Source organism: Gossypium raimondii, chromosome 6 (assembly GCF_025698545.1).
Source record: "Gossypium raimondii isolate GPD5lz chromosome 6, ASM2569854v1, whole genome shotgun sequence".
In the NCBI taxonomy this organism is placed as follows: Eukaryota; Viridiplantae; Streptophyta; class Magnoliopsida; order Malvales; family Malvaceae; genus Gossypium; species Gossypium raimondii.
This window is the reverse complement of record NC_068570.1, coordinates 795,322-822,075: the sequence shown is the minus strand read 5'-3', so window position 1 is coordinate 822,075 and position 26,754 is coordinate 795,322. Positions and strand designations below refer to the sequence as shown.

The 26,754-nt window shown below is 31.0% G+C and overlaps 3 protein-coding genes and 2 non-coding genes across 9 annotated transcripts; 4 read left to right on the top strand and 1 right to left on the bottom strand.

The window, feature by feature from the left end:
* Positions 1–804: 804 nt before the first annotated feature.
* On the top strand, positions 805–6,990 carry LOC105772752 (uncharacterized). Its single transcript, XM_012594183.2, has 4 exons — positions 805–1,003; positions 3,688–4,478; positions 5,861–6,076; positions 6,722–6,990. The coding sequence occupies exons 2-4, from the start codon at positions 4,200–4,202 to the stop codon at positions 6,809–6,811; spliced, it is 585 nt and encodes a 194-aa protein (XP_012449637.1). The 5' UTR covers positions 805–1,003; positions 3,688–4,199; the 3' UTR covers positions 6,812–6,990.
* Positions 1,267–1,354, top strand: LOC128042199 (small nucleolar RNA R16). The gene has a single exon (XR_008197404.1). It is a non-coding gene; the product is annotated as a small nucleolar RNA R16 (small nucleolar RNA).
* Positions 1,474–1,562, top strand: LOC128042200 (small nucleolar RNA R16). Its single transcript, XR_008197405.1, has one exon. It is a non-coding gene; the product is annotated as a small nucleolar RNA R16 (small nucleolar RNA).
* A 3,441-nt stretch (positions 6,991–10,431) lies between the features above and the next one.
* On the bottom strand, positions 10,432–15,033 carry LOC105773149 (uncharacterized). Its single transcript, XM_012594833.2, has 5 exons — positions 14,890–15,033; positions 14,228–14,289; positions 11,788–14,136; positions 11,604–11,712; positions 10,432–11,219 (listed from the first exon to the last, which is right to left on the bottom strand). Exons 1-5 carry the CDS (start codon positions 14,996–14,998, stop codon positions 10,591–10,593), a joined length of 3,258 nt encoding a protein of 1,085 aa, XP_012450287.1. The 5' UTR covers positions 14,999–15,033; the 3' UTR covers positions 10,432–10,590.
* Positions 14,874–26,748, top strand: LOC105773150 (uncharacterized). Of its 5 annotated transcripts, none has more exons than XM_052632346.1 (7): positions 14,949–15,012; positions 23,647–23,711; positions 24,564–24,669; positions 24,918–25,094; positions 25,190–25,288; positions 25,367–25,612; positions 26,282–26,748. In XM_052632346.1, the coding sequence occupies exons 3-7, from the start codon at positions 24,604–24,606 to the stop codon at positions 26,579–26,581; spliced, it is 888 nt and encodes a 295-aa protein (XP_052488306.1). In that variant the 5' UTR covers positions 14,949–15,012; positions 23,647–23,711; positions 24,564–24,603; the 3' UTR covers positions 26,582–26,748. The 5 variants fall into 5 exon arrangements, with proteins under 5 accessions (XP_012450295.1, XP_052488306.1, XP_012450298.1 ...); XM_012594844.2 differs by lacking the exon at positions 14,949–15,012 and adding an exon at positions 22,152–22,575; XM_012594841.2 differs by lacking the exon at positions 23,647–23,711 and having other exon boundaries at positions 14,874–15,012.
* The last annotated feature ends 6 nt before the right edge of the window (positions 26,749–26,754 follow it).

The following is a 26,754-nucleotide window of genomic DNA, read 5'->3' as shown; positions in this document are numbered from 1 at the left end:
GTCAAAGCTTGAACAAATAAAAATTAAAGATAGTTTTTATAGTAAAAATTATAAAATGGTTACTCGGTTATTCAATTTCGTCTTTTCTAGTAAAAATAGAATCTTGAAAAATTCAAGATAGTTGAGTGATAAAAAGATGAAATTGAATAGTTGAATGATCATTTTATAACTTTTCTTAATTAGGTGATCAAAAAAGAAAATTACTAATAATCAAGTAGAGGTGCTCATGGGCCGGGCCATGCCGGGTTCGGGTCGGGCCCATAAAAAATTTTGGCCCGTGTCCTAGGCCTGAGCCCGGCCCAGCCCAAAATATGTGCCTAAAATTTTATCCAGGCCCGACCCGGGAAAAAATTCATAAGCCCGAGCCCGGTCTTGCCCGGCCCATTTTTAAATAAACACCAAAAAAATTTAAAAAAATAAAAAAATATTTTAAAAATAAAAAAAATAAAAAAAGTATTTTAAAATAAAAAATAAAAATATTTATTATATTTGGGCCGGGTCGGGCTGGCCCGGGCCAAAAAAGTGTTGCCCGAGGCCTGACCCGTTTTCTAAACGGGCTTCATTTTTTTGTCCAAACTTATATTTTTACCCGAACCCTCTCATATTTCAGCCGGGCCGCCCGGCTTATGAGCACATCTATAATCAAGTGACTGATTTATAATTTTTCATAGTGAGATAAAAAAAATAAAGAAAACATAGTTATTTCGTTTAGGAAGCCCAAATAAAAAGCCCAATAAAACCCTAATTCGTAAATTTTCTTTTATAAAAACCCACTACCTCCTCTCCTATTTATCAAATTGCCGCCTCCAAAGAATTTTCCCACTTCTCTGCTCATAGCTTTCCCTTCTTTGAATTCCTGATTCAATAGAATTTTCGTAAGCAAAATATAGTTTTTTCCTCTTTAAGGCGTTGCATCTGTTTATCCTCTTCTCTTCTCAGCAAAAATATCAAATGATTTTGCTAAGGAAGATATACAACAGATGCAGATAATGAAAAAAAAGGGGTAAGCTTACCAGCCCATTGCATTCTATTTCTTTGCCTTGGTGTCAAATGGACTTACCTACAAATTTTCCTCTCTTTTTTTTTGTTTATTTTTATAAATTGTTAGGGTTTTTTGTGGGGTTTATTGAATGGAAAGGGATGGATACTTAACTTATTCTACACTCTGATTAAACGGTGTATATTCAAATTTTCGCTTATATATACTCCGATGCCATTTTTTGTTTATTTTTCTTCTTTTTGAATTGATTGTGGGAATTTGGAAGTGAAGGCAAATGATGTTAAAATTTATTGCTTATATATACTGAAACATTAAATGTAGATTAATGAACTCCGCTTATTATCTGATGCCTTTACTTTTAATCATTTTTTTTTCAATTTTTGGCTTGTTTTTTGAATTGATTGTGTAATTCCCCCTTTTTTGTTTCAAATTTTTCTAAATTCTTTTAGGGTTTTTATTTTTGGAGTTTATTGGGTGGCAAGGGATGAATGTTATCTTATCCTACACTCTGATTAAACCGTGTAGATTCAAAATTTTCGCTTATTGATATTCTGATGCCATTTTTTGTTTTAGTTTTTCTAAAAAACAAATTGAAACCCTAATTTTTTGAACTGATTATGATTTTAAGGGCACTTGTTTTCAATGAAGAGAAGAAGCAGACGTGTGGTTTGAATCTGATGCCATTGATGTCTGTATTTTTCCCTATTTGTGAATTTTCTCTGATTTTTAATTAAATTTTTAAACCTTTTTCTACTTTATTTTACTAATAACATCATAATTTCAATATTACGTATTTATCTTAAGAAATAAAACAGGATGAAAATCGATGTTCGTGCAAACGCAGCACCCATCATTGGTGCAATGAGTGGCACTTTCCACACGAGATTTCTGATTTTATTCTCTTCAAATTTTAGTATGTTTTTAAGGCTAACCTAACTGATTATGTCGAAAAAAAAGTTTGGAAGAGCTTGGAAGTGCATCCGGCTGGACAAGTTTTCATGCTGATATGTTTGGAAAACTCGCCTAGCTGGATGCCTTTTCAAGCTCTTTCTCCGAAACTGTTCATTTCTAAAAAAAATGGCCTATTTTTAATCTAACATTATTAAATAATTGAGTGTTGCTATAAATTGTTTTGAAGTAAATAATTAATTGATTTATTTACATTTTAGATTTTGTTTTTCAGATGAGTTTTGGAAATTTATGATTTTTTTTTCTAGAGTGAGTGTTTCCCCTCCTCAACCCCAACATGAATCTTGATGAATTTGTTTATGATCCTACTCTGGTAATATTGTCATCTTTCTTGTGAGCTTGTTTGTCGTATCTATATCAACTATCAATTGAAAAAACTTCTGAGCGCGACAACATTTTCCGTTGAGGGTTCGAGATCAACCTCCCCTTAACAGTAATATTTTAAATTATGATATAAATGTCAAGTGAGTACAATTGTATTAAAATTGAATTACATAGTTTGTAATTTAATTGCAATTTAATAGAGTGTAATGTGATTGCAAAACATTAAGGGTCTAAAAATCAAACAAAATTTTTTTCTCCTAGAAGAATAGACCAAAATTTTAGGTTAAAATATGATATTAGTTTTGCATTTTTATAGAATTTGAGATTTAATTATTCTACTTAGAAAGTTAAAATTTTATTTGTTTAATCTTTCTAATTTTATGTCTTAATCTAGTTGGTTGAGATTTAGTGCGATTAGTATTGATATTTTATTAATAAAGAAGGATTTGGGTTTAACTAGTATTGATGTTGTTATCGGTGTAGTTTTATTTAAAGGTCGGAAAACGATTATGGATAGTTTTTATGAATTATATCAAAAAAAGCGGATATGATAAAAAATTTAGGTAAATATTGAAAAATTCTTAATCTAATCATTAATGACATTGATAGTTTTTGTTAATCATGTGTTGCATCACATAAAAGTAACTTAATTAATATGTTGAGTTGATAAATTTTGATAGAAAATATTTATAATTATAATGATTAAATTGGGAATTTTAAATGGAAAAATAAGAGGAATTAATTTTTAACATTTTAAACAAAAAGACTAAATCTGTAATTCTGTTAAACTACAGTGACTAAAAGCATATTTTAACAAAGAAATTTATTGTACTTAATCTTGTAGTTAGCAACGTCACAAACACAAAAGTCAACTGCAAGGAACGCGGTAGTCTAAGCGTTGTACTTATAGGACCCACACCCAAAAACAAGCATTGTGTCGGTAGATTCTAAAGAGTCAAATTTTGATTTTAGTCCTTGTATAATATTTAATTTATGTATTTAGTCCATACAGTTTAATTTGACATAATTTTATTATTTTAATAATTATTAATGTATGCTTTAGGTGATATTGTGGTAATTGAAATGTTCCTTTATTGATTTATTATCGTTTAAAAAGATTGAGCTCAAACTTATGATTTGGATTTCTTTAAAAATAAATTTTCTCTATGGGTAGTTTTGATGGTGGGAGTCTTTGTTGGGGGATGTTATCTAAACTGAATTGGTTCAGTAATAGAAGAGGGTATCCATGCATAGAAAAGTTTTGAATTGGTTGAGTTGGGAGCTAGTATGGGTCAGTTGAATATTTTTTAATTTATTAGTTATTTATTTAATTAAATCATCTAAACTACTGGTGGTTTGATTAATTCAATTTATGCGTGTATTTCCCTTGTAAGGAGCTCAACAGCACGCGTTTTTAAGGAGAGATCAACGTTGCACAATGGCCCGTTGCTCTCCTCAATGAACGGGTTTTTCGAGGTGGTTCGAGATAGTGTGAGAGACAACATTGTTTTGAGGATCGTAGTTTACTTTTATCCCTTTATTTTTTGTCTATCATTTTTCATTTGTTTTAAATCCTAAACTCTAATCGCTATACGAAACTTATAAATAATAGTAATACTACCAAATTACATCAAATTAAAATAAATAAATAAACTAAATTTAAAAAATTAAATACAACACAGGGACCAAAAACATAAATTAACCTTTTTAAGCTAAAACCAGCTATCCACCCATTATTATGACCCCTCACCTACTTTCTCCTCCCTTTCCTCCCCCCCGCGTCCCTCTCTCTCCTCTCTCTCTCTCTCTATATCTAATAACACTTAAAATTCACTATAAAAAAACCAAAGAGCTTTCAATTTCATAATTCATGGTGTTTTGTGGGTTTTTTTGAGAGCTAAATAAAATGAATCAGAATTCACCCACATCGTTCTCAATATCAATCCATCATTCCCAACAACAAGCAACGGCGTTAGCTCCTTTAAAAAAATATAGCTCTTCGACTTCTGCTATAGCTGGTTTCTTTGGTAAAAATGGGTACAAATTCTGGGTTTTGACTGCAATCATCTTACTTGCTTTTTGGTCCATGTTTACTGGTTCTGTTTCTCTTAAATGGTCTTCGGGGAATCTCACTAGTTTCTCCTACGACTTTGATTTCTCCATTCGTGAAGACCTTGATGTTCTTGTAAGTAATCGAATCTTTTCTCAAATTTTTCCTTTGGATTTTTGTTTCGGTTTTGCTTGGATTTGTGGGTAGAATTGTGAATTTGAGGCCGGCTGGGTCACGTAAGCTTTTGAGTTAATTTCGGGTCATTACGAGTTCGGATCGAGTTTTACCGGGTCTGTTTCTCCGAAATGGTGCTATGGAAATCTCAGTAATTTCTCTTATGATTCTAGTTTCTCTATGTGGGCGAAGGTAGAATATTGTTAAGGGAGTAAAAATTGAATAATAATTTCTCTGAAATCTTGCTTTATTCCGACCCTCAACACGTTCAGTATTGTTTTTCGAGAGAAGTTTTCTCTTCGAATTCGAGTACTTGAAGAAGTATCTTGAGACGATGAGTTTATAGAGTAGAAAAGACGAATCATGCCCTATAGCAGCATTAATGCTTAAAGTCGAATTGTCCATGGCGGGGGCAGCGTTTCGATCCAAAGTTGTCTGAAAAGTGAAGGAATTTAAGTAAAAATATTGGCTCGAAAAATGGCTTGTTTAAAAAGTAAGGCTTGCATTTTAAATATGCCGGACTCCGGGTAAGCTTTTTTGATTCAGTCCCGACTCAATTCAAATTTGTAAAAGATAAAATTTGTTACTGATTTTTCATTGATTTGTTATTATTTTATTGTTATTGTTTGAATATTATATAATTTTTATTTTATTATTAATTTTATTACTAATATAAAAATATTTACTCGCTAAGTTGTACAATTTTAGTATTGTTCAAGTATATATATATATTTTAAAATTTGCATTTATTGAAAACTTTTAGTGGATTTGATTCTATTATATTTTTAATTTTTTATATAAAAAATATAAAAGATTTTAATATGGCCTGATCAGGTGAGTTTTAACATTTTTATCTAAACTAATTTTGGTAAAATTTTAGCATTATTTTTTGGGTTGGGCCTAAGAAACTCGTCTATATTTTTTTAGTTGGTTTGTTTTGAACTCAACCTGGCTTATGGGTAATTCTACCCATAAGTGAACTAAAAAGTTATTTTACGGTCGGAAACGAGTAAAAAACAATTAAAACTCAATATGTAATTTTATCGTTTTATTATTTTACAATTTTATAAAAGCTAAAACAATTATATAAATATTTTTTTATTTTTTGGGGTCGAGACCATTGCTTGCTCTCTCCCTCCTTTGGCTTTGAGTGTCGTACACTCTCGTTTTGTAGATCCACCGTCTCTTTAAGTATTCGGGTACTTAATGGAGCCAAAATCTACCACTGGATACAATATTGGACATGTTGAGAGCTTGACTCCGTCCGATCCTGAATAAGATTAATTATATTTTCGAGGTCGGGTCAAAATTAATCCTACCCTTCTTTTATTTTGGTTTAATAGGAATTGGAGGAAAGAGAGAAGGTAGTGAGGAAGATGTGGGATGTTTATACACATAGCACAAGCATTCGTTTGCCTAGATTTTGGCTTGATGCTTTTGAAGCTGCTTATGAGAATTTATCAAGTGATGTTAATGGAGTTCGCGATAATGCCATATCTGAAATTGCTAAATTATCTATGCAGTCCCTAAATCTTGTTCCCCCCTCGGTTCAATCAAAGGTCAGTCTTGTCTTTTTTCGGTTTAATGTATCATTTGATATTTAAGTTTTAACGTTTTCTTTTCGAGGTTAAAATATGGCATAAGTCTCAATATTTTTCACAAATTTAGAATTTAATTCTTATACTTTTATTTCTTAGAATTTAATCTCTTTATTTTTAATATTTTAAAATTTAAGTTCAATCGTTAAATTTGTTAGGTGTGACATTTTGAAAGGAAAAAAAGATTTTGCAATGAACCTAATTTTAACAAAAACAAAATAATTTTAATACTATTAACAGTTGTACTTGAATTTTAAATTTTAAAAGCACATCAACTTACTACACATTTTAATCTTTTTTTCTAATACGATACTTCTATTTTTTAATTCAATGTGATAGCTATATTTGGTAAAATAATTTTTATGATTTTGTTAAATAGAATAAATTTGTTTACTTGTGTTCAATTTTTAAAATGAATATTTTCGAGTTTTAGGGTGTATTTGATGAAAGTTGATTGTTAAATTTATTAAAATTAACCCTAAAATCTAAATTAAAAATAAAAATATATAAAATATATAAATTTTATCAAATAATATAAATAAGATTAATTATAATTAAATGCATTAAAGTTTCTCATATATTTGTCGGTGATGTTATAATTTACAGATTAGCAGCAGTCAAGGGAGAAAAAAGACTAATAAAGAAGCTTATAAAAAGAAAGAGAAGGTTATTTCCAATGGGAATTTGCAGTCCTAAATTTTGGCCTTGCAATTACCAGAAAAAAAAAAGTGTAATAGTGGAAGCTCTGAGGCTTATAAATGAAGTTTAACTGTAAAAATAAAATAAAAATGGATGCATTTGTTGTAAGTTCCAATGTATTTTTTTTTATGTATGTTTTATAGTTTTACGAAGATTAATCATTTTGAGGTTCGTAATTGACTTTTTGATCAATGTTATATTTAGAATTCGAATTTGAATCATTTATTTTAAGAATTCGATGCATTTTATCGTCGGATCAAACATTTGTTGATATTTTTTATTTTGTTTTTGAACCTAATGGAGGAACAAAAATGGTTTTTGCATGTGTATATTATATATAGCAATGTTCAGAGATCGGTTAAAACTGAATTAATTGACCTAATTTAATTAATCGGTCGGTGATCGAATTTAGTTTAATTGGAAGTCGGTTAATAATTTTTTGAAATTTTGGTTATCGGGTAATCCGGTTTGAAATCTGGTAATTAATCGAAATAAATAATATATATTATATATAATACAGATTTGTTTGTTAACTTTCAAGACTTATGTAGTTGTTTTAGTATTTTATTTGTTGTTTTCACCTCCATTTAAAGTTTTTGAACTATTAAAAAATGAATATTAGCAATGTGTTTTTTATATATTTTATATTTATTTTAACGAAAAGACAAAGTCATATAACTTTTGGTTAATTTAGTTAACATCTTGAATTAATCGAAATATTTCGTTCGTTAATGTATTTGAAAAAATTCAGTTCGGATATTAACCGAACCAACCATTTGAACACCCAGATTATATATTTATATGTAATATTTTATGATATCTTGAATTTTTTAGGTAATTTAATTTTATGGACAACACTCTTCATACGTTTAAATTTTGGTCCGTTTGTTTCATATATCAATATTTTAGTTTTTTTAATTTAACTATTGAAATCTAATTGATAATTGCGTAAAAAATTCTTTAAATTTGATTAAAAAATTATTAAAGAGGCTATTTTAAAATGTTGATTTTACTTTATTCCTTAAAAATATTATTGAAGAATTTTATAAGTGGAACAATAATGTAAAATATATAATAATAATAATAATAATAATAATAATAATAATAATAATAATAATAATAATAATAATAATAATAATGTAATTAATTTAATGCGTAAAAAGCATGAAAAAATCAAGGTATTAAAATGATTAACAATTTACCAAAGTTGTAGGTCTTTTTTAAGCCTGCATATTTCTTTTATTAGAAATAATGATATCAAGTTATTTTTCAAAAGAAAATATTTATTAAAATAGAAAAATAGTAAAATACAAATTTGTGAGAAAAGAAATAAGTAGTTTTTAATTGGTTAAAATTTTCTATTTTTCTTTTTATTGTATGGAAATTGTAAATTTAATCTTCATACTTTAATTTAATTAATTTTAGTCGTCAGTATTTTTTGAATTTTAAAATTTCAGTCCTCACCAAATTATTAATTTTATTAAGTTAAGTTCTGCTATTTCCATAATCTAGTGCTGCAAATTCGTTATCATATGTGTAATGTCATGTTAGCTTATTATTTTCACATATTATTCATTACAAATCTAGTTAATAGATTAACGACTGTTATTTACACTAAGACTAAAATTTCAAATTTTGAAAGTACAGGGACTTAGAATGACCTAGTTGGAGAATATGGACGAAATATACAATTGTATGCACAGTACAGGACTAATAATTGATTTAACCAAATGAAATTAATTGCTTTCGTTTGGGTCAATACTAAAATTTCAAAATTCAAAAAGTACAGTAACTAAAAATAACCATTGCGCCAATGTATAGGGACTAAATTCAATTAAATTAAAGTGCACAGACTAAATTCATAACTCACAAATTACAGTGACTAATAGCAGAATTCAACCTTTTGAATTAGAAGGGCCACTTCTTCAAAGAGGTTTTTTTTTTTTTTTTACTTAAATGGCATAAAAGAACAATGAGTCAAGGACTTATATTAAGAGTTATATTGTATTTTGCTTCCTCAACTAAAAATAATAATCAAATTAGCCCCTATAAGTTAGATCAAAGAGTAATTTGGTCATTCAATCAACAATTCCATCCATTTTTATTATTAGAAACTAGTCCCTGCACGTCAGCATAAGGTACACGTAGCATGCCATGTGTAGTTATCTAGTTATTTTGTCAATCACGCCAATTTTTAACAGTAGAAATAGATGAAAGTTTTAACAAAAAAAATCAAATTGCTTTTTAATCAAATGTCTAGGGACTAATTTATCATTTTTTTTAAAGTAAAAAAGAGTAAAATGTAATTCGCTCTTAGTAAATACGCCTCTATAATTCTTTGAACGTTACATCATCGTGGTGTTATTTTATTTTGCCTTTTTATATTCCTATAATTAAAAAAATCACACATAATAGATTTAAATGTTAAATGTCTATTTTAGTATTTAAACCAAACATTAATTTATGTTTTACATGTACTTTTAATGAATATATTTATTATTACATAATAAATATGTCACAAAATGATAGGCTAAATGACAATATTGTCTAGGGATTTTTAGTGGTGCATCTTGCAATTAAGTTTTGAATGGCTTAGTTAAAATTTTTAGAAACTTTAAGGGTTTCAGTGAGAATTTTCAAAAAAGTTGGTAGGTTTAATTAAAACTTTCAAAAATTTAGAGGTTTTCTGAAAATCTACAAAAAATAAAAATAAAATTGAAGAGTCTAATTGAAATATTTAAAAATTTTCAAAAATTTTAGGGAGACCTAATTAAAAATTTCAGAAAAATTTAAGGATATAACTAAAATTTTCAAAAACTTTGGGGACCAAGGCCCCTAAGTCTTAATGAGGATCCCCCTCTGGGTTTTTATATTCAGGTCCAAAAAATATTTTTGGGCCTCGCACAAAAGAGTAACAATTCTGGCTTTTTGCCGCGCGAAAATGCAACGAAAATTCAAAAAAAGAATAAAAAAAAAAGAGAAGAGAAGTTTGAATTTACGAGGGATTTCGGATAAAAAATTAAAAAATAAACAGTAGTTCTCGCAATTCAAGTGCAATATTCGGTGTTTCTTCGAAATTTTACGTTAAATCTTTGAAATTCAGCGCAGATTACGGGTGCGGATAATCGATCTTCCATTTCATTTTCGTCTAGATCAAGATCTGGTAAGCTTGACCATTATTCTATTACGATCCTTCTGTTTTGGAAATGATCTGAAATTTTGTTAGGTTTTTAAGGTTATGCATTTAGCTTTGTGATGAAATTTGCATATATAAATAAATAAAACAGTGCTTTCAAGGGAGGGAGAGATGAAGTAATCGTTAATTATATGCAAAACAATTGAAAACTGGAAATATGCAAATAAGGATCACATTTTTAGGTAGTTTTCAGGGAAAGAAATAGCTATCAATTTTTTTTCTCAGTGATACAAATAGAAACATCAAAACCAGGCAATTATGATTTTATATATATTGGTAATGATCTGAAATTTTGTTAGGTTATTAAGGTTACGCATTCAGTTTTGTGATAAAATTTGCCTTTAAATGTATATAGAACTAGATAAAACAGTACTTTCAAGGGAGGGAGAGATGGAGTAATCATTATTTATATGCAAAACAATTGGAAACTGGAAATATGCAAATAAGAATCACAGATTTAGGTACTTTACAGGGAAAGAAATAGCTATCGAAAATTTTTTCTTAGTGATACAAACAGAAACATCAAAACCAGGCAATTATGCTTAATTTGTTTTTTTTTTTTTTTTTTTTGGTTTTACAATTAAACTGTGACAGTTATGCTTGTGAAAAGTTCTCTGGTAATCTCATCTAGGAGTCCATTAAGCACATACTTCTCAACATCTTTGATAACATCATCTTTCTCAAGAAACCCAAACATGGCGTTATTCCAACCCAAGTCCCACATACAATTCAGATCTGGTTCCTTGTTGTTGACATCAGCCTCAAGCATTTTGGGTTGGTAGTCTTCAAAGGGAGAATCTTCTCTCCCGTCCTTTCCATATAACTTCAACTTATCAAAGTCCTTGCACATTTGTTTGACCAACTCATCCAAGGATTTTGCTTTGTTTGAAGTGATGGGTACCTTTAGAAATGGGTGAACACTTAGTTCCTGCCTTCTTCCTTTCCTTTTCATTACTTCGTAGCCACAGTCTAAAACGAGCTTGCTGTCTTGGTCGATGTGATGGTCGTAGCTGTTTGAATGAAGAATGCTGATAGGAATGTTGAGTTTGAAAAGCGCCTCTGCTGTGTTCATAAATAGTTGGCTTTTCAGAAGTATCTGCTTGAGGTGATTTTCACTTTCTGTTAGTGGCTCTGGCTTCTTTGCCATAGAAGTTCTTTGTTTCTGTGGCTGTGGGATGCAAGAATTTTCTGTGCTCTCTTCACGAGTTCCTAAAAAGCAATGAACTTTAGCAGATAAGTTTCTTCCTCTTCCAAAACCACCCCTCCAGAAACAATAAAAAGGAAAACATCTGATACTGCTATTACCATGCCGTAATTGATAGAATGATTAGAAGAATTGAGGTTTCCTTAAGAGGGTGGTATCTTATGCATGTAGTCGACTATTTTCGGTTAGTTTCCATATAGTGAAGTGGGAAATTATGCATGTTTGTTTTTATGTGCATTCACTTTTTCTGAAGTAGTAGTTGTTAGAAGTTGGTGTAAGCTCATCTTTTTAGACACTTCAGTTAAATGAAAAAAATGAGAAAAAAAAAAAAAACCATTCATGAATTGTAATTTGAAAATTTGAGAAAAGATCTGCAAAATTGTACTTACCTTGAAGTGGATCAGATACACTATCTTTAACCTCATGTTCATCGTCTCTGCCAAAACCAGGTTCTTGATTTTGCTGTTCTTTTGTAAATGTTGGCACTGTATTCTGACACTGCATAAGATCGAAACAGTTATTTGGGCTTTGACTAATATAGTTGGTTAATGAGTACAGTTATGGCGATCTTACGCTATGTTTTGTAGCTAAAACTTGTTCTTCATTTTGACCTTGGCATTCATCTTCTAAACGACTCTGCAAAATTGAATCTTTTTGTGCTTCTGTCTGCAGTTCTTGTGCTACGCGTGATGATTTTGGGCTTGCTACTGACACGTTGGGTCTAATGATCTGTGTTTCTGCTTCTTCGAACCTGCTGGCTTCATGATCTGCTTCTCTTGAGATAGCAGGTTTCTCCTGCCTTGTCTGTTTCCTCTCTTGCAAATTGGAACTTTGATTCTTCATTGTCCTCGGCATGTTATAAACATTTGCACTCTTTTTGGTCTTTGCTTCGTCAATATTTCGAGGGACCTCGAGTTTATGCCCTTTTGCTCTTCTCCCATTTATTGTTGTTTGAACTTGAACAGGTTTCTCATCCACAGCAAACGGGATGCGAGCTTTTGCTGATTCAGATTCTACATCTCCTCGAGTTGAATGCTGACTGGAGTTTCTGCTTAATGAATCTTTAATTTTGAAATTTAAGTTTCTTGAACTCCTCTCACCGGCTGGATTTTCTTGGTGCCTACCATTCACCAATCCATTGAGTTGTGTTGCATCAGTATGTTCGGTGGAGCCTTTCCTACTAGTTGCTGCTTGGTTCAGTTGCAGCTGCTTCTTTTGCAAATCGGTTGCACCAGACATTGGTTTGGAGATATTGCTAGATACCGATTCAGGTCTCTTTTGTTTCTTCTCCTGCAATTTCTGTTTTTGTTGTTCTCTTTCTTCCGGTTGACGCTTTTTCTCTTGAGGCTCAGATTTCTGGAGCATGTGCACCTGTTGAAATCCATGATTATTTTGAAGCTTTTGTTGATTGCCTAAACGAAGCTTGTTAGCAGAACTATTTTCCCCATGAAGCATGCTTTCACCGTACTCTGGCTTTTCTAGCAATGTAAGTGTAGATTCTGATCTTTTATGCATATATGGTATCATCTGTTGCATCTCATCCTTGAAAACTGGTTCCTTGATTTCACTTCTTTCAGTGTACTTCTGCTCCCTGTGCTTTATGCTATCATGGTTTCTCTCCTGAATTTCTTTTCTACTTCCAGAATTATGATTTAGTTGGGCAGAGTCACTTTGTCGTTTGTCTACGTTAATCATGCCTTTTCTCAAGCTTATCACTGGTTTTACATCTTCCAAGTCCTTTCGAGGTGGTAACTTGTCATGAACATCAACCCTTGTGCTACCATTTCTAGTAGCCAACGTCTTTCCTGCTTGTGATGTAACTGTATCCTGAACCAGTGGAATCTTGCTGGGTAGTGTTGCCTTCTGTTTTGCTGGTGGGAGAACTGAGGTTGTGGAATCTTTTTCCCTTTGTTCAGCCTTCTTGGTACTCCCCTTCGCAGGTTTCTTTGTAGTTGTCCCTTCTAATTTTTGATTTCCAGACTCCTTTTTTGTACTGACCTTTGAATCTACATTTCCTGGAAGTTCTTCAATCCCCATTAGTCTTGCGATTACATTTGGAATTCTGGACTTTTCTTGTTTGGACTGCGATGAACTTGAGTGATTTTGTTCTGAGAATACACTAAGAGTTTTAACATCAGTACCACAGCTAACTGATCGCTTGTGAGAACGTAAATTTGAGGCACCTAAACCTTTCTTCTCATGTTTGGAATTAGGAACATCTGTAGAGTAGGTAAGAGCTGCCAGCCTCAGCTTAAGTTCTGTCTTTGCAACTTCTTGAATGTCATTATACTTTCTTGAGGGTCTATCAAAAGAAAATCTTGGTCTACTCAATTGCTTCTGGTCAGCTATTGTGATGGTGTTCTCATCATCATCTTCATCCTCCTCTAGCAATGTTAACCGACTTTTTCTCTGTGGTGTTATCAAGTAATCCGAAGCTTCCTGCATGTCGACAAGCAACTTTAGAGACTCTTGCAAATCCATTGCTCCTTTCAACAGCTCCTGTCCAATTTCTATCGAGTATCTGTCAAAGTTGAGACCATTAGAGCAGGCCCGGAGGATCTGATTTAACTTTTGTGCACCCCTTGATATTTCTTCAATGTGTATATGAGACAGAGTAGGGAGTTGGCTACTTGAAGGCTGATGCCTACTTACTACTCTGTTTCCTCTTTCCATCTTCCCATAGTCCATCTGTCTCCTACCAATGTTTTGTAGAAAACTGAATATTGAACTGTTTCTGGAAGACTCCGTTCTTATCTTTCCTCCATTTTCGAGTGCAAAAGTCAGGGCCATTGACAGATCTCCCATTTGTTCCGCCTTATGGCCTCCACCAAAAGGAACAATCTGATTTGATGTCTGCCCAGTGGTGACTGATTTCTTGCCTCCGCTAGGCCTGTTTTGTGTGCTTCCAGCTCTAAAACCACTCTGGAGGAGCCAAACATTTAACTAAATGAAAATTTACTATCTAATTAATCTTCTTGTATGAACTGACTATGCTTTATCAATGGAAACTTACAGCTTTGACTGCCTTTGGTTCCCTTGATGATTTATAGGTTGACTTGGAGTAAGCATATGCATCTGCTCAAACACGCAACAAAAGGAACAGAGTAAATTATGCATTTGAGTTACCTAACACAGGGATCAAACACACCACCAACCTGGTAAACTCTCCTTTATGTCATACTATGCAATAAAAAGTTCTCTCATTTTTAAGTTTTACTTTAGGTGCAATGGTTCCAAATCATAATTGGAGACAATTAGTCTGGAAGAGGTAGCTAAGTGGAGCAATTATGCTGCACAACGTATACCAGACAAAGCTAGATTCCCTTAAAAAAGAAAAGATCAAACGATTCTACACCCTCTAAACTTCTTTGGTCAAAGTCCCCAACAGCTAAGAATTGGTTTTTTTCAGGTAAAAGGGCCAGCTATATCAGAGTAATTATATTGGAGTTAGAATCAATAACTGCTTTCAAACTAGGATATACATTTGAATAATTGAATGCATGTGCATGACTTCTGTGAGTGTTCAGACAGTAAGTCATGCCTCCTGTTTTTTCTAACATCTAGAAGACGTTGAATACAGGGTTTTTTGACTTATGTTTTGGAAGGATGTTGGACTTCTTTGGTTCATGACCAAACCATGCTTGTTTTTAGCAGATATTTCAGGAAAATACTCACCTGCAACCATTGCATTTGAACCCTTTGTGTTTTGAGAGGCAGCCATCCGCTCCTTTCGCAACCGAAGATCATCTAACAGCTTCTGAGCAAAATCTGATCTCTTAGCCATGTTTGGTAAACAAGGTAACCCTTCAACACTGTCTGAGATGGAATCTCTTTTACATTTGTGTTTTGCTCATTACCTTTTTACAGATAAGAGGTAGGAACATGAATGTTTTTGTTTTTGTGTTTTTTTCTCTCTTTTAGTTGGGAGAGTTCTTTCAAAGTTGGGTAAGTTGGGAAGTCCAGTCTCTTAGCAATGAAAATGGAGTTTGAAAATTTATCTTAGATAGGTTGACGTGAAAGTTAGCTCTCTTTCTCTCTCTAGAGTGGTCTCTGTAAGCATTTCCTGACTTTGATTCTAATCCAAGCATTGGAAGAAAAAAAAAGTTCCCTTTCAAAGGGCTTCCATCCCAAGCCTTCTTTACCAATTACCAGCATCTTCTCCCTTTTTTCATTAGTCACCTGAAAACCTTTGCATCAAAAACTAATGTTCAATAGGCAGCATTTGCCCTTAGGGGCATATCCCTAAACACTGGTTTTGGACCATTTGGTGGAGTAACTTAGAATTCTAAAGAAAAAAAGGAAACAAGGTCTCTATCCCTCTTATTCTTTCACCGTCTTTAAGGTTTTTTTGGGTCACCAAAATACAAAAATTGTGAACTCAACATTTAAGCCATCCATTTGGTTTGTGTGATATTCTTATAGTTGAAAGTAACAGAATAAAATTAAAGATAGTTAGCAATGGCAGGCTTTTGAAAGGTGATCTGAGAAGCATTAAGTGAGACCCTTTTGGGAGAGAGATGAGAGCTTTAAACTGACCCCACCATTACAAAAGAAACCAAAATTGGGTGGAGAAGGGGTGTCAAGTAATAAATCTTTGGTGATGAAATGAAATAACTCCTCCTTTTTGTTTTCATTTTCTTTTAATTACTTAAATAAGGATGATTCCATAGTTAAAATTTAGAAAATTACAAAAAAAGCCTCAAAATTTCAAAAACTATATATTCTAGAAAAATTTTGATAATTTTAAAAATAATTTTTGTACAACACCCAAAAATATATAAATATTTCTAAAAATCAAAATAATATATAAAAATTCAAAAAAATGAAAAAGATTAACTCAAAATTGAAAATTCTAAAAAAAATTGAAGAGTTAAGAAATTAGGAGTATAATTAAACCTTCTTTATGTTACTCAAATTTTAAATTGAATATCATGTGTGAGTATTTAACACGAATATATATATTTTAAATTTTTATATATTTAATGAAATTCAGATACTTGTGCTTTACTGATATTTGAATGTGATTAGTGAAAATCGAGCTAACATTAAATATTTCTCAACAAAACATCAAATTAATGATGTGTGGATGGAAGTACCTTATACCTTTTTTCTACTTTTTGGTCTTTATCTTGAGCTAACTACTGGATAGGAATGTGGCACCATTTGATTTTGGTAAACAAATAAAATAACAAAAAAAAAAAAGATACCAGAAGGAATTTCTGTTTTATGTTGTCTACAACAAGAAATGGCTTCTTATGGAATTTAGAACTATTAGCACATAAGGGCATAAATTAGGATAGGCTGTACCACCAAATCAAATTGAAAGGTAGCTATACGTATTAGTCTCTTTTCGCAAGATAAAAGTTAGGAATTATGTGATGGGATTGAAATACAATTTAAAAAAATTGAAGAGGCTCAAGCTAAAAATTTTGTATTGAAATGACTTAAATTATACCTTTTAATTTTAAAAAGGATTAAAATTATAATTTTTCTATTTAAAACAAGTTAAAAAGGATTAAATTAAACTATTTACATTTAGAAAGTACTATAATAGTAATTAATCCGTTAGCCAAGGGTACCTACCCTTTTGCTATGCCATCTTTTGATTATCATTTTAAAATTATTGATATTTTAAAATATTCAATAAATTTTAAATATAAAATATTTATCAATTATATAAAATTTATGAACAAAAATTCAAAATAACTCATGCATTAATCAACACGATTATTTAATACATTAAATAACATGATTATTCCATATATGTTAATTTACATTTTTTCCACTTTACTTATGCTTCATTTAATACACATTTTTTTTATTGTTACGATTGGATTTGGGCAAAAGTACCTTATGTAGTTTATTATTGGGTTGGTGTACACTAACTAATGTGATTGAAATTAGTGCGAAATTGAATACCTTGTCATTAAATTCTTCTTTAAAATTTTACAACTACCTTTAGTATTTTACAACTACCTTTTAGTGTTTAGCTTCAAATTATAATTTTGAAACTTTGTTAGCAATATGCATTGGAGGCGAGGGTAGAAAGAAAATTTAGAGGTAGAATGAAATTCTAAAATTTGAAAGGTAAAAAACATAATTTTATTTATATTAATTTATAATTTTATAAATTTTAGAGGGATTTAACATAACTTCACCTTTCTTTTACTCCCCAATGCATTTTCATTGTGCCCATTGCAATTTTCAGGCAAAATACTAAAAAAAGCCAAATTTTTTAAATTTATCTAAATGGGCTGGTATTTTATTATTTACCGGAATGGGCCCCTTTCCCCTAAATCGCGTCCATATTAGCACGAAGTCAGGGGATGTGTCAGCAAATCGCGTTCACGTCAGGGCGCTATGCTGACGTGGACACGATTTGCTGACGTGGAGCGTCCATGAGGACGCGATTTAGACCGCACGTGAATAGTGCAACGGTCAAAAATTTGACCGTTCCCTTCCCCCAAACGGTCAAAAAATTTAAACCCTATAAATATCCCCCTCCTATTTTTTTTCACAACCAAATCCTCTCTCAAATTTCCTCTCAAATTTATATTTAATCTCAATTAGCTCTCAATTTTCTTCCAAATTTCTCTCAAATTTATATTTAATCTCAATTAGCTCTCAATTTCCTTTTAAATTTCTCTTAAATCCCTATTTTTAAATAATTTAAAAAAATTTGATTTTTTTTAAACTGAAAAAAATTTCTCTCAATTTCTTTTTAAATTTCTCTAAATTGTTTGCCTCTCTAAATTGTTTCTGCTGTGACTTATGCATTCTGAGAACATTTTTTGCCTCATTTATAGCCTCAGCCCAAACATGCTACTGTAGCAAAAGCGCGTCCACGTTGGCGCAATTTCACAAATTCTTCTCATAAAGCATTCTGCTAGAAGTGATTTTATACTATTTGCTTAGAAACGTCAACTCGAAATTATTTCTTTCAGGACCAACTGTAGCAAAAGCGTGTCCACGAGGGCGCGATTTCAGAAATTCTTCTCAAATAGCATCCTGCTTGAAGCGTTTTTTTATACTACTTGCTCAGAAACGTCAACTCGAAATAATTTTTCAGGACCTACTATAGCAAAAGCGCGTCCACGTGGGCGCGATTTCACAAATTCTTCTCATAAAACATCCTGGTAGAAGCGATTTTATACTATTTGCTCAGAAACGTCAACTCGAAATTATTTTCTAGGACCTACTGTAGCAAAAGCGCGTACATGCGGGCGCGACTGCAAAAATCCTTCTGATAATCATCCTGCTTTGATTTTATCTTAAAAACCTATAAACACGAAACGTAATCCAATTTTGAATAAATTTTAATTAATTTAATTACGAAACCCTAAACTCTAATCCCTTATTTGTTTACTTTTCTCTCCAAAACCTGAAAAATTCGGAAAACCCTAAAAATCCTAACGTGGAAAAGATGGCGAAATCACGTCCCCAGGGGCGGGTCACGTTTCAGCAAATCGCGTCCACGTCAGCGCACTTTGCCCACTTGGACACATATCGCGTTTTGAAGGCCGCGGTTTGTTGCCACGTCAGTAAAGCGCGCTGACGTGGACATGATTTGCTGACACATCCCCTGACTTCGCGCTGACGTGGACGCGATTTAGGGGAAAGGGGCTCATTCCGGTAAATAATAAAAAACTGGGCCCATTTCGATAAATTTAAAAAAAATTGACTTTTTTTTGATAAATTGCCCGCAATTTTCATTGGTTATGATAAAGTAGTGATTAGGGTGCAAAATAGAGTGACTAGGAAGACACCCTAGTGGACTGTTGAGTCCAGCTGTTTGGAACTTGGAGGAGGAAATGAGTATGCAATGTTTAGGGATGATTTCGGTTTGGTTGAAATCGGAAATTTTAAACTTTTTTATGATAATTTACTTCGGTTCAATTTTTTATTATTATTAAGGTTAAATTTTTATACGTGGTTTTTAAATATTATTTAATAAAATTTTAAAGTCTTTCATAAATATTTATTTAAAATTAATTTTAAATAAATAAAAAATAATCAGTAATCTTTATATAATATTTTTGACAAATATTTTTTATATAGTGCTTTAAAATTGTTTTCATCGTTTCAAATATAAATATTTATTTTTACATTATGAAAAATTAAAATTAAATAAAAATAGTATTCGGTTTACGTAACCATAGTTTTCAACTTATATTTTAAATCCAGACATCACAAATTCGAATGGATTTTCAGTTGATTTTTTCTTCTCAGCTCTTGCACTTTTTGGTGTAGACTAGGCTGGTAACTCCAATACTCTGGGCCCTATTTATTACTCAAAGAGCTTTGGGGATATATTTACTGAAGGAATTAGAACCCATACCTGTTAACCTGATGTGGATCCATAAGCTCAAAAATTGAGGTTTGTGGACTGATGGATCCCTTTAACTCTCTTAATAGTTAAACTATTTTTAGGGATCCGAACCGAACCCATCGGGCTCAATTCATGTGCATAATATAGAGTTATTTTCTTTAGGTAGTCATAGCTATTTGCAAGCAATAGGGGATTTTGGGATTAAACTTTGGAAGAAATAACTAAAATTTTCAAAATATTTAGAAGTTTAATGTTTAAAAATATATAATTAAAATTTTTATGAGAATTTCGAATAAAAATAAAAAATTAATTTTTTAAAAATAGAAAGGCATAGGGTAAGGCTTCTAGGCCTTTATTACTGTCCACCTTTGCTTGCAAGTGTAATTTGATATATTCAAATTTGCCAACAATTTTTTGTGTTTAGAATATTATATTTTGTAGTATGAGAGTTTGAGTTCAATCCTAATAATCCTATTCTTATTCTTAATTATTAAATTTAAAAAATCAAACTCGAAACTTCTCAGGTAGAAATGCATTTTTAAAATAGATAATAGATCTTTTAGAAACCTATGGGTAAGGCTGAGTAAGAGATATAAAAAATAGACATGAATCAGGGTGTTTCGATAATTTGTCGAATACAAGTTGAAAATTTGTTGTCACTCAAATTGAGTTGAATTCTATTTTTATTTAATTCACAATTAATTTAATTTTTATGATGTAACAATAAATGTTTTTAAACATTTTTCAAAAAATACCATTGAAGAGCTTTTTATTTACTTGAAATTTATTTTTTAGAAGTATTTATAAAAAGACTTTAAAATTTAATAAAATAATGTTTAAAATTATAAAACAAAACTTATTTTATCAAAATAAATTTAAATTCAAAATTAATATGAAAAATTAAGAATTAAATCTAATCGAACCAAATTATCATGCATAGTTCAAAAATTACCCAACTCACTTCTACATATGGATTAAGAGAACAATCCCAAATTAGTGTAATGCCTAATTTTGGCCATTATACAATAGATAAAAATTGGTACTTTGATAAATTTTTGGTCAATTTGATACTTATACTTTCATTCCGTACCTCACCAGATTTCATAATTTTTATTTTTTTTTGTATAATTACAAGTTTCAAAAATATGATTTCAGAAAATGAATTATGAAAATTTCATTTTCTCAGACAAATTTGATTTATTATAACTTGGCATAGACTGCTTATTGTCAAGTTAGCTTTCTCTTTTAACGAAAAATTGATGAGTTAATAATGTGGTGGTGAAATGAACCAATCAAAAATTCTCGAAGTATTAAGCAATTGTTTATTATACAAGGGCAAAATTATGTATTAAGTCATACAAAATTGTATATTATGACTTGGAAAGTAAGGTCATTATATCAATAATATTCAATGTTAGTTTAATTTAGATTAGATCGAAACCAATCGAGAATCGATTGGAATAGAAATAGTTAAATTTATAAATTAAAAATTATTTAAAATCAGTTGAGTTAAATTAAAATTTTAATTAAATTATTTTTTATTTTTAAATTTTATAAATTTTTAATATTTTGTTTATTTAAACTCGGTCAAATAATCGTGGTAATGTTTTGTACATCAATAATTATGAAATTTGCAGCAGATTCCATTGCTAATATCATGTGCCATGGACGGCTTGCTGTGTTACATAAATTGTATATTCATATTTAATATAAGAATGGAATCTGATGCCTTTTACCTCAGCAGCATCAACCCATTCTTATCCTCACACAAATTGCAACTCCTTTTTGGCCCTTTTTTCCCCCACGATTTTTAAATTCTCCTTTCGACGTGTCCACCTTGTTTTAAACTGTAGTGTCCTGTGGCTGGCGCCGGGTCTCATTTCCTATTTGTTCTTTCTTTTTTTATTTTCTTTCCCTTTTGTCCACTATAAAATACAATGGTTGACTTTGTTTCCATCTAAATGCTAACACTTTTTTTTAAATAAAAAGTTTTGATATAGTTTAGACTTTAAAACAAAAATTTTGAACATGATGTTTAGAACGTGTGGTAATATAAAAATACGTGAGTTATACTTAAATAATATAAAAAAATAAAATTTTAATAATGTAATATTTGGTAAAATGAGGTAATGATTTTAAGGATTTTTTCACACGAAACGTGTTTAGATTTTTACTGTTATTATAAAATAATGGTTAAATCCTTATTTTAATACTTTTGTTGTGCTGAGATTTGATTTTATATCTTAATTTGATATAATTTGGTCCTACTTTTATGATAATATTAGTTATAGATTAGATGAATTTTGTATTTAGCATTAGGAGATTTTTTCAGAAAATTTTATAAAATTATATAAAATAAAAAAATTAGAAAAATCAAGTAGAATAACAAAGTATGATGTTATCATATTTTAATAAAATCCAAATTTCAGAATTAATATGAAAAAAGAAATCAAGAGATTTAAAATAGGAAAGTTGTAGAGGTTAAAAGTAACTGTTACCTCTTTAAAAAAAATATTTAAATGAAAGGTAAGATTTCACTATTTAATGCACTTGCGACAAAATTGGAAAGAACCAATAAACTTCTCCAATATATATGTGAGAAAGAGATTTACTTACCCAGTCTGCCCATGTTAAATTCTGTTGTCTACTCTCTGTCTGAAATCTGAAAATGAAGAGTTTTTCTTCACCATAAAATTATAGGTTCTGCTTCCTGCAAATCTGTCATAAAATTGACAGCAATAACATTTGGCCTTAACACCTGTCCGAAAAATCTAAACCCATAAAACATCAACCAAGTCTCCTTTACCACGAATACCGTGCACCTTTTGCTACTCTTTTTTAAGAAATATCTCTGGACCAAAAAACCATAAAAAGCCATACCTACTCACTTACTGGTTTTGGCATGTTGAAGAATTCCATGCTACTTTCGTGATAAAAAAAAATCAACATCAAGTGATCAAACCCTTTTTCTTGTCTTTTAAGCTTAATAGTGTCTTTGCTCTGTTTCTTTTCTCAGGCAAGACTCAAGGAAGGTCTGTTCTTGTTTTACTTCAAGGCTGCAGCTTTAGTTTCTTTTTTTTTTTTCTTTTTTTCATCTCCACTCTACCCTTTTTGTTTCTTTATCATATTTACATGTTGAGTGGTTTTTACTGAATTATTTACAGCCTAGTTCTAGAGATCTTTTTTATGAATGCAGAAGCTTTTCTTGGTATTTTATGGTTTACCCGAGCTTAATTCTTTGAATACCCTGTCTGTTTTTTGATCATATTTACATGTTGGATGATTTTTACCGAATCTTTTACAGCCTAGTTCTAGAGATTTTTTCATGAATGCAGAAGCTTTTCCTGGTATTTTATGGTTTACCCGAGCTTAATTCTCTGTATTTTCATAAAAATTAAAGCTTAATTCTTTGAATACCCTTTTTTTGTAGTTTGTTTTATCATATTTACATGTCGAATGACTTTTTACTGAATTTTTACAGCCTAAGTTCTATAGATTTTTCTTTTTTATGAATGCAGAAGCTTTTTCCTGGTATTTTATGGTTTACCCAGCTTAATTCTATGTATTTTCGTTAAAAATAAAGCTTAATTCTTAGAATACCCTTTTATTTTATCATATTTTCATGTTGAATGACTTTTACTGAATTTTTAAAGCCTAGTTCTAGAGATTTTTTTTTATGAATGCAGAAGCTTTTTCCTGGTATTTTATGGTTTACTCTAGTTTTAATTCTGTCTTTTTCATCAACAGGAAAAATGCTCTTTCATTATGTTAAATTATTTTAGTTGAATCCAAACTATACTTTGGTCAAACTAGTGGTGCCACGATCTATAGAGTAAGGTTCACTGATTCAGGACCGCCCTAAGTATTTTATTATTACTTTCCCATGTTCAAGGTAGCAGGCATTATTTTTCTCCCTTAATAATGGCATCGTTGAATAAAGAATCTTATTCCTTTTTTTAAGTAGTTAGAAGGTTTTAGCCGTTGTTGAATCATGCCTTTTCCATTGATTTAACTTGTAAAATTGTGTGATCTAGTTTTACTGTTACTGTGAAAATTAATGCTTGTAAATCTAATGCTGAATATGATGCAATAAATGAAACCAGGTTGGCTCTTTTTCTGGTCGTTTATACAAAGTTTAATGTCCTAAGATTTCGTCTGTGTTCCATAGGTATATCTTTTTTCTCCCTGAATTTTTCCCCATGTATCATGTCAAGTTCCATAGACTTTCATTAGCTGCTTGACTTTGAAGAATCTTTTCCATTATTAAAGTTTGCTTTTTGTTGTTTGGATTGTATATTGATGATAAAAGTATCGTAGAAGCCCTTGTACTAGGAGTCGGAGTCAAATTGTATTTTGTTCTCTCTACTCAAAAAATAGTTAAATTAGTCTTTATACTTTAAATTAAAGAGTAAATTGGCCTTCTTTTAAAATTTACATGTATTTCTATTGTTAAAAATTAGTCTTTGTATGTCAACACAAGGTATATGTGGCATATCATGTGTTACTGTTTGGTTATTCTGTCAGCCATGCCAGTTTTTAACAATATAAATGGATGAAATTTTTAACAGAAAAAACTCATTTGCTCTTTGATCTAATTTGTATGGACTAATTTGCCAATTTTTTTAGTAGAGAGGTAAAATACAATTTAACACATAATACAAAGACGATCATTATATTTTTACCTACCCCTAAATTTCCTGATCTAAATCATATTTGTTCCTCTACTTTGTTGCTTTATTGGATGTGATTTTGTGTCTATTTGTTTATTGTCTGGTTGAGGGGAGGTTAACTCCATATGAAGAAGTCTCCAAAAGTGTGGTCTGCCTAAAGCACTCATTCTGTGAACCTCGGCTTGATTCGAGTACTATACCTATCCCTTGAGGGGTCTGTTACTCTGGATAGACAACACTTTACAAATTTCTCTGGAAAGAGTCATCTCCTCTCAACTTGTCTGGTTTTCTTTGAGATTGTTTAATTCTTAATAATTAGTTCCAATTTAGTGTTATGCAATGTTTTGCAGGTTGCACTAGGTTTTTGCTAGATTTCTAGCTTCAGTCACAATGTTTAGTAGATGGAGCCATTCTCATCATAACCAACAGAATGATTCATTGCAGCATGAATCTAAGGTAATAAGGTTTTTACTGCAAGTGAATTTGTTTAACTATGGCAGAACCTCTGTTTTTGTCTACAAATCTCCATTTGCTGCCTTAAATAAACTTTAAAATGTTCTAATTAGTTCTTGGAGTATTAGTATTGTATTAATAAGGTCCTTCTGTTAGTCTCTCCATTAGCTAGCTAGGGCATCAAATGCCAGCTTTGGGGTGAAACATATTTTCTGTTGTCTTGGTTGATATTTGCTTTTACTTACAAGCAGGTTAAGGAGCTTAGAGCCGCACTCAGACCACTATCCGACCGCGGTTTGAAATATTGCACCGATGCCTGCTTGAGGAGATACTTGGAGGCACGAAACTGGAATGTCGACAAATCGAAGAAAATGCTGGAAGAGACACTCAAATGGAGATCAACCTATAAGCCTGAGGAAATACGTTGGGTAACATATTGTTCTTCCTTTGAATGTTAAGTAAAAAGAGAATTAAATCATAAATGGTGGTGATTAATTTCTTTATTTATTTATTTTGTTGCCAGCATGAAATTGCAGTAGAAGGCGAGACTGGAAAAGTATACCGAGCAAATTTTCACGACCGAGACGGTAGGACTGTTCTTATATTGCGACCGGGAAAACAGGTAATAAACTTCAGTTAAATCGAAAACCGAAATCCTTTTTCGAGTTATCCGTAACTAACATGTCCCGATACGTTGCAGAACACTACATCCTTAGACAATCAGCTCCGTCATTTGGTGTATATGATTGAGAATGCTATATTAAACCTTCCAGAGGGTCAAGAACAGATGGTATGGTTGATAGATTTCACCGGCTGGAGCTTGAGCACGAGTGTTCCGATCAAGTCCGCTCGCGACACCATTAACGTGTTACAAAACCACTATCCCGAAAGGTTGGCGATGGCGGTTCTATACAATCCGCCAAGAATTTTCGAAGCATTTTGGAAGGTATGAAATTCTAATGCATTGTAAAACAACATTTCTGAATTCTTGAGTGTTGAATGTCACTTAAATGGAGATAACATCAGTGCATTTACACCAGCATTATCACTTGTTATGGTCAATTGGGCAACTTGGGTTTTTTTAGTAGGTTTTAAATTTTCGGGTTCGGTTAGTTTAAGGTTTAGGCTTGACACTCGAGTTCAAATTATTTTAAATTAAGTCTTATTTTAAATATTTGGAGTATTTTTTAATTGGTCAAAATGCCATAAGTTCTTGTATTATTAAAAAAATTAGAATTTTATTCCGGTATTTTTATTTTCAGAATTTAGTCGCTTTACATTTTAAATTTTAAAAATTGGGTTCAACTTTTAATAATTTTTTTATTGTTAAATTCAAGTTTATTAAGTCATATTTTTAATTACATGACCATTAAGTGATTTTTTTATTTCAAAATCTCAAACTAACAAATTTAAAAAATAATAATAACAATGTCAATGTTAACAGTTAAATCTAAATTATGAAATCTAAAAATAAAGAGTCTAATTCTGAACATAAAAGTATAGTAAGTAAATTCCAAATTTTTAAAAAGCACATATACTTATGGCATATTCTAATTTTAGTTTAGTTTGGATTTTCGAATTTGATTAATCGGACTTTGCTTTCATTTTTCTACAGATTGTTAAATATTTCCTCGATGCCAAAACCTTCCAAAAGGTGAAATTTGTGTACCCTAAAAACAAAGAAAGTGTGGAGCTAATGAGATCCTATTTTGACGAAGAAAATCTCCCAACTGATTTTGGAGGAAAAGCCATATTGGAATATAACCATGAAGAATTCTCAAAGCAAATGGTCCAAGATGATATTAAATCCGCCACATTGTGGGGATTTGACAATAAACTTCAATCTACCGGTACGGATCAGTCTGGACCCGAGATAACACCCGAGCCAATCTGTCTCGCACCGGCAGCTAGTTGATCTAACCGCCCTTGGCTTATTATGTAACAAATATATATAGCCTTTTAAGGGACATGAGGTATAAATTTTCAGCTTTGGTTTTTACTCCAAAAAATCATTATTTGGTGGGTTAAAATATGTTACAAATTTTGTACTTTTCGTAAATTTAAAATTTAATTTTTTTTGTACTTTTA

What these genes read in the sequence shown, in the direction of transcription:
- LOC105773149 (XM_012594833.2), bottom strand. Translation starts at nt 14,998, where the DNA reads ATGGCTAAGAGATCAGATTTTGCTCAGAAGCTGTTAGATGATCTTCGG. An exon ending in TTTTAGCTACAAAACATAGC is followed by an intron (nt 11,713 to 11,787) that starts GTAAGATCGCCA and finishes GATCTTATGCAG; the next exon opens with TGTCAGAATACAGTGCCAAC. An exon ending in TGTATCTGATCCACTTCAAG is followed by an intron (nt 11,220 to 11,603) that starts GTAAGTACAATT and finishes ATTGCTTTTTAG; the next exon opens with GAACTCGTGAAGAGAGCACA.
- LOC105773150 (XM_012594841.2), top strand. Translation starts at nt 24,604, where the DNA reads ATGTTTAGTAGATGGAGCCATTCTCATCATAACCAACAGAATGATTCA. An exon ending in AGCCTGAGGAAATACGTTGG is followed by an intron (nt 25,095 to 25,189) that starts GTAACATATTGT and finishes TTTTGTTGCCAG; the next exon opens with CATGAAATTGCAGTAGAAGG. An exon ending in TTTTCGAAGCATTTTGGAAG is followed by an intron (nt 25,613 to 26,281) that starts GTATGAAATTCT and finishes ATTTTTCTACAG; the next exon opens with ATTGTTAAATATTTCCTCGA.
- LOC105772752 (XM_012594183.2), top strand. Translation starts at nt 4,200, where the DNA reads ATGAATCAGAATTCACCCACATCGTTCTCAATATCAATCCATCATTCC. An exon ending in GTGAAGACCTTGATGTTCTT is followed by an intron (nt 4,479 to 5,860) that starts GTAAGTAATCGA and finishes TTGGTTTAATAG; the next exon opens with GAATTGGAGGAAAGAGAGAA. An exon ending in CCCCCTCGGTTCAATCAAAG is followed by an intron (nt 6,077 to 6,721) that starts GTCAGTCTTGTC and finishes TATAATTTACAG; the next exon opens with ATTAGCAGCAGTCAAGGGAG.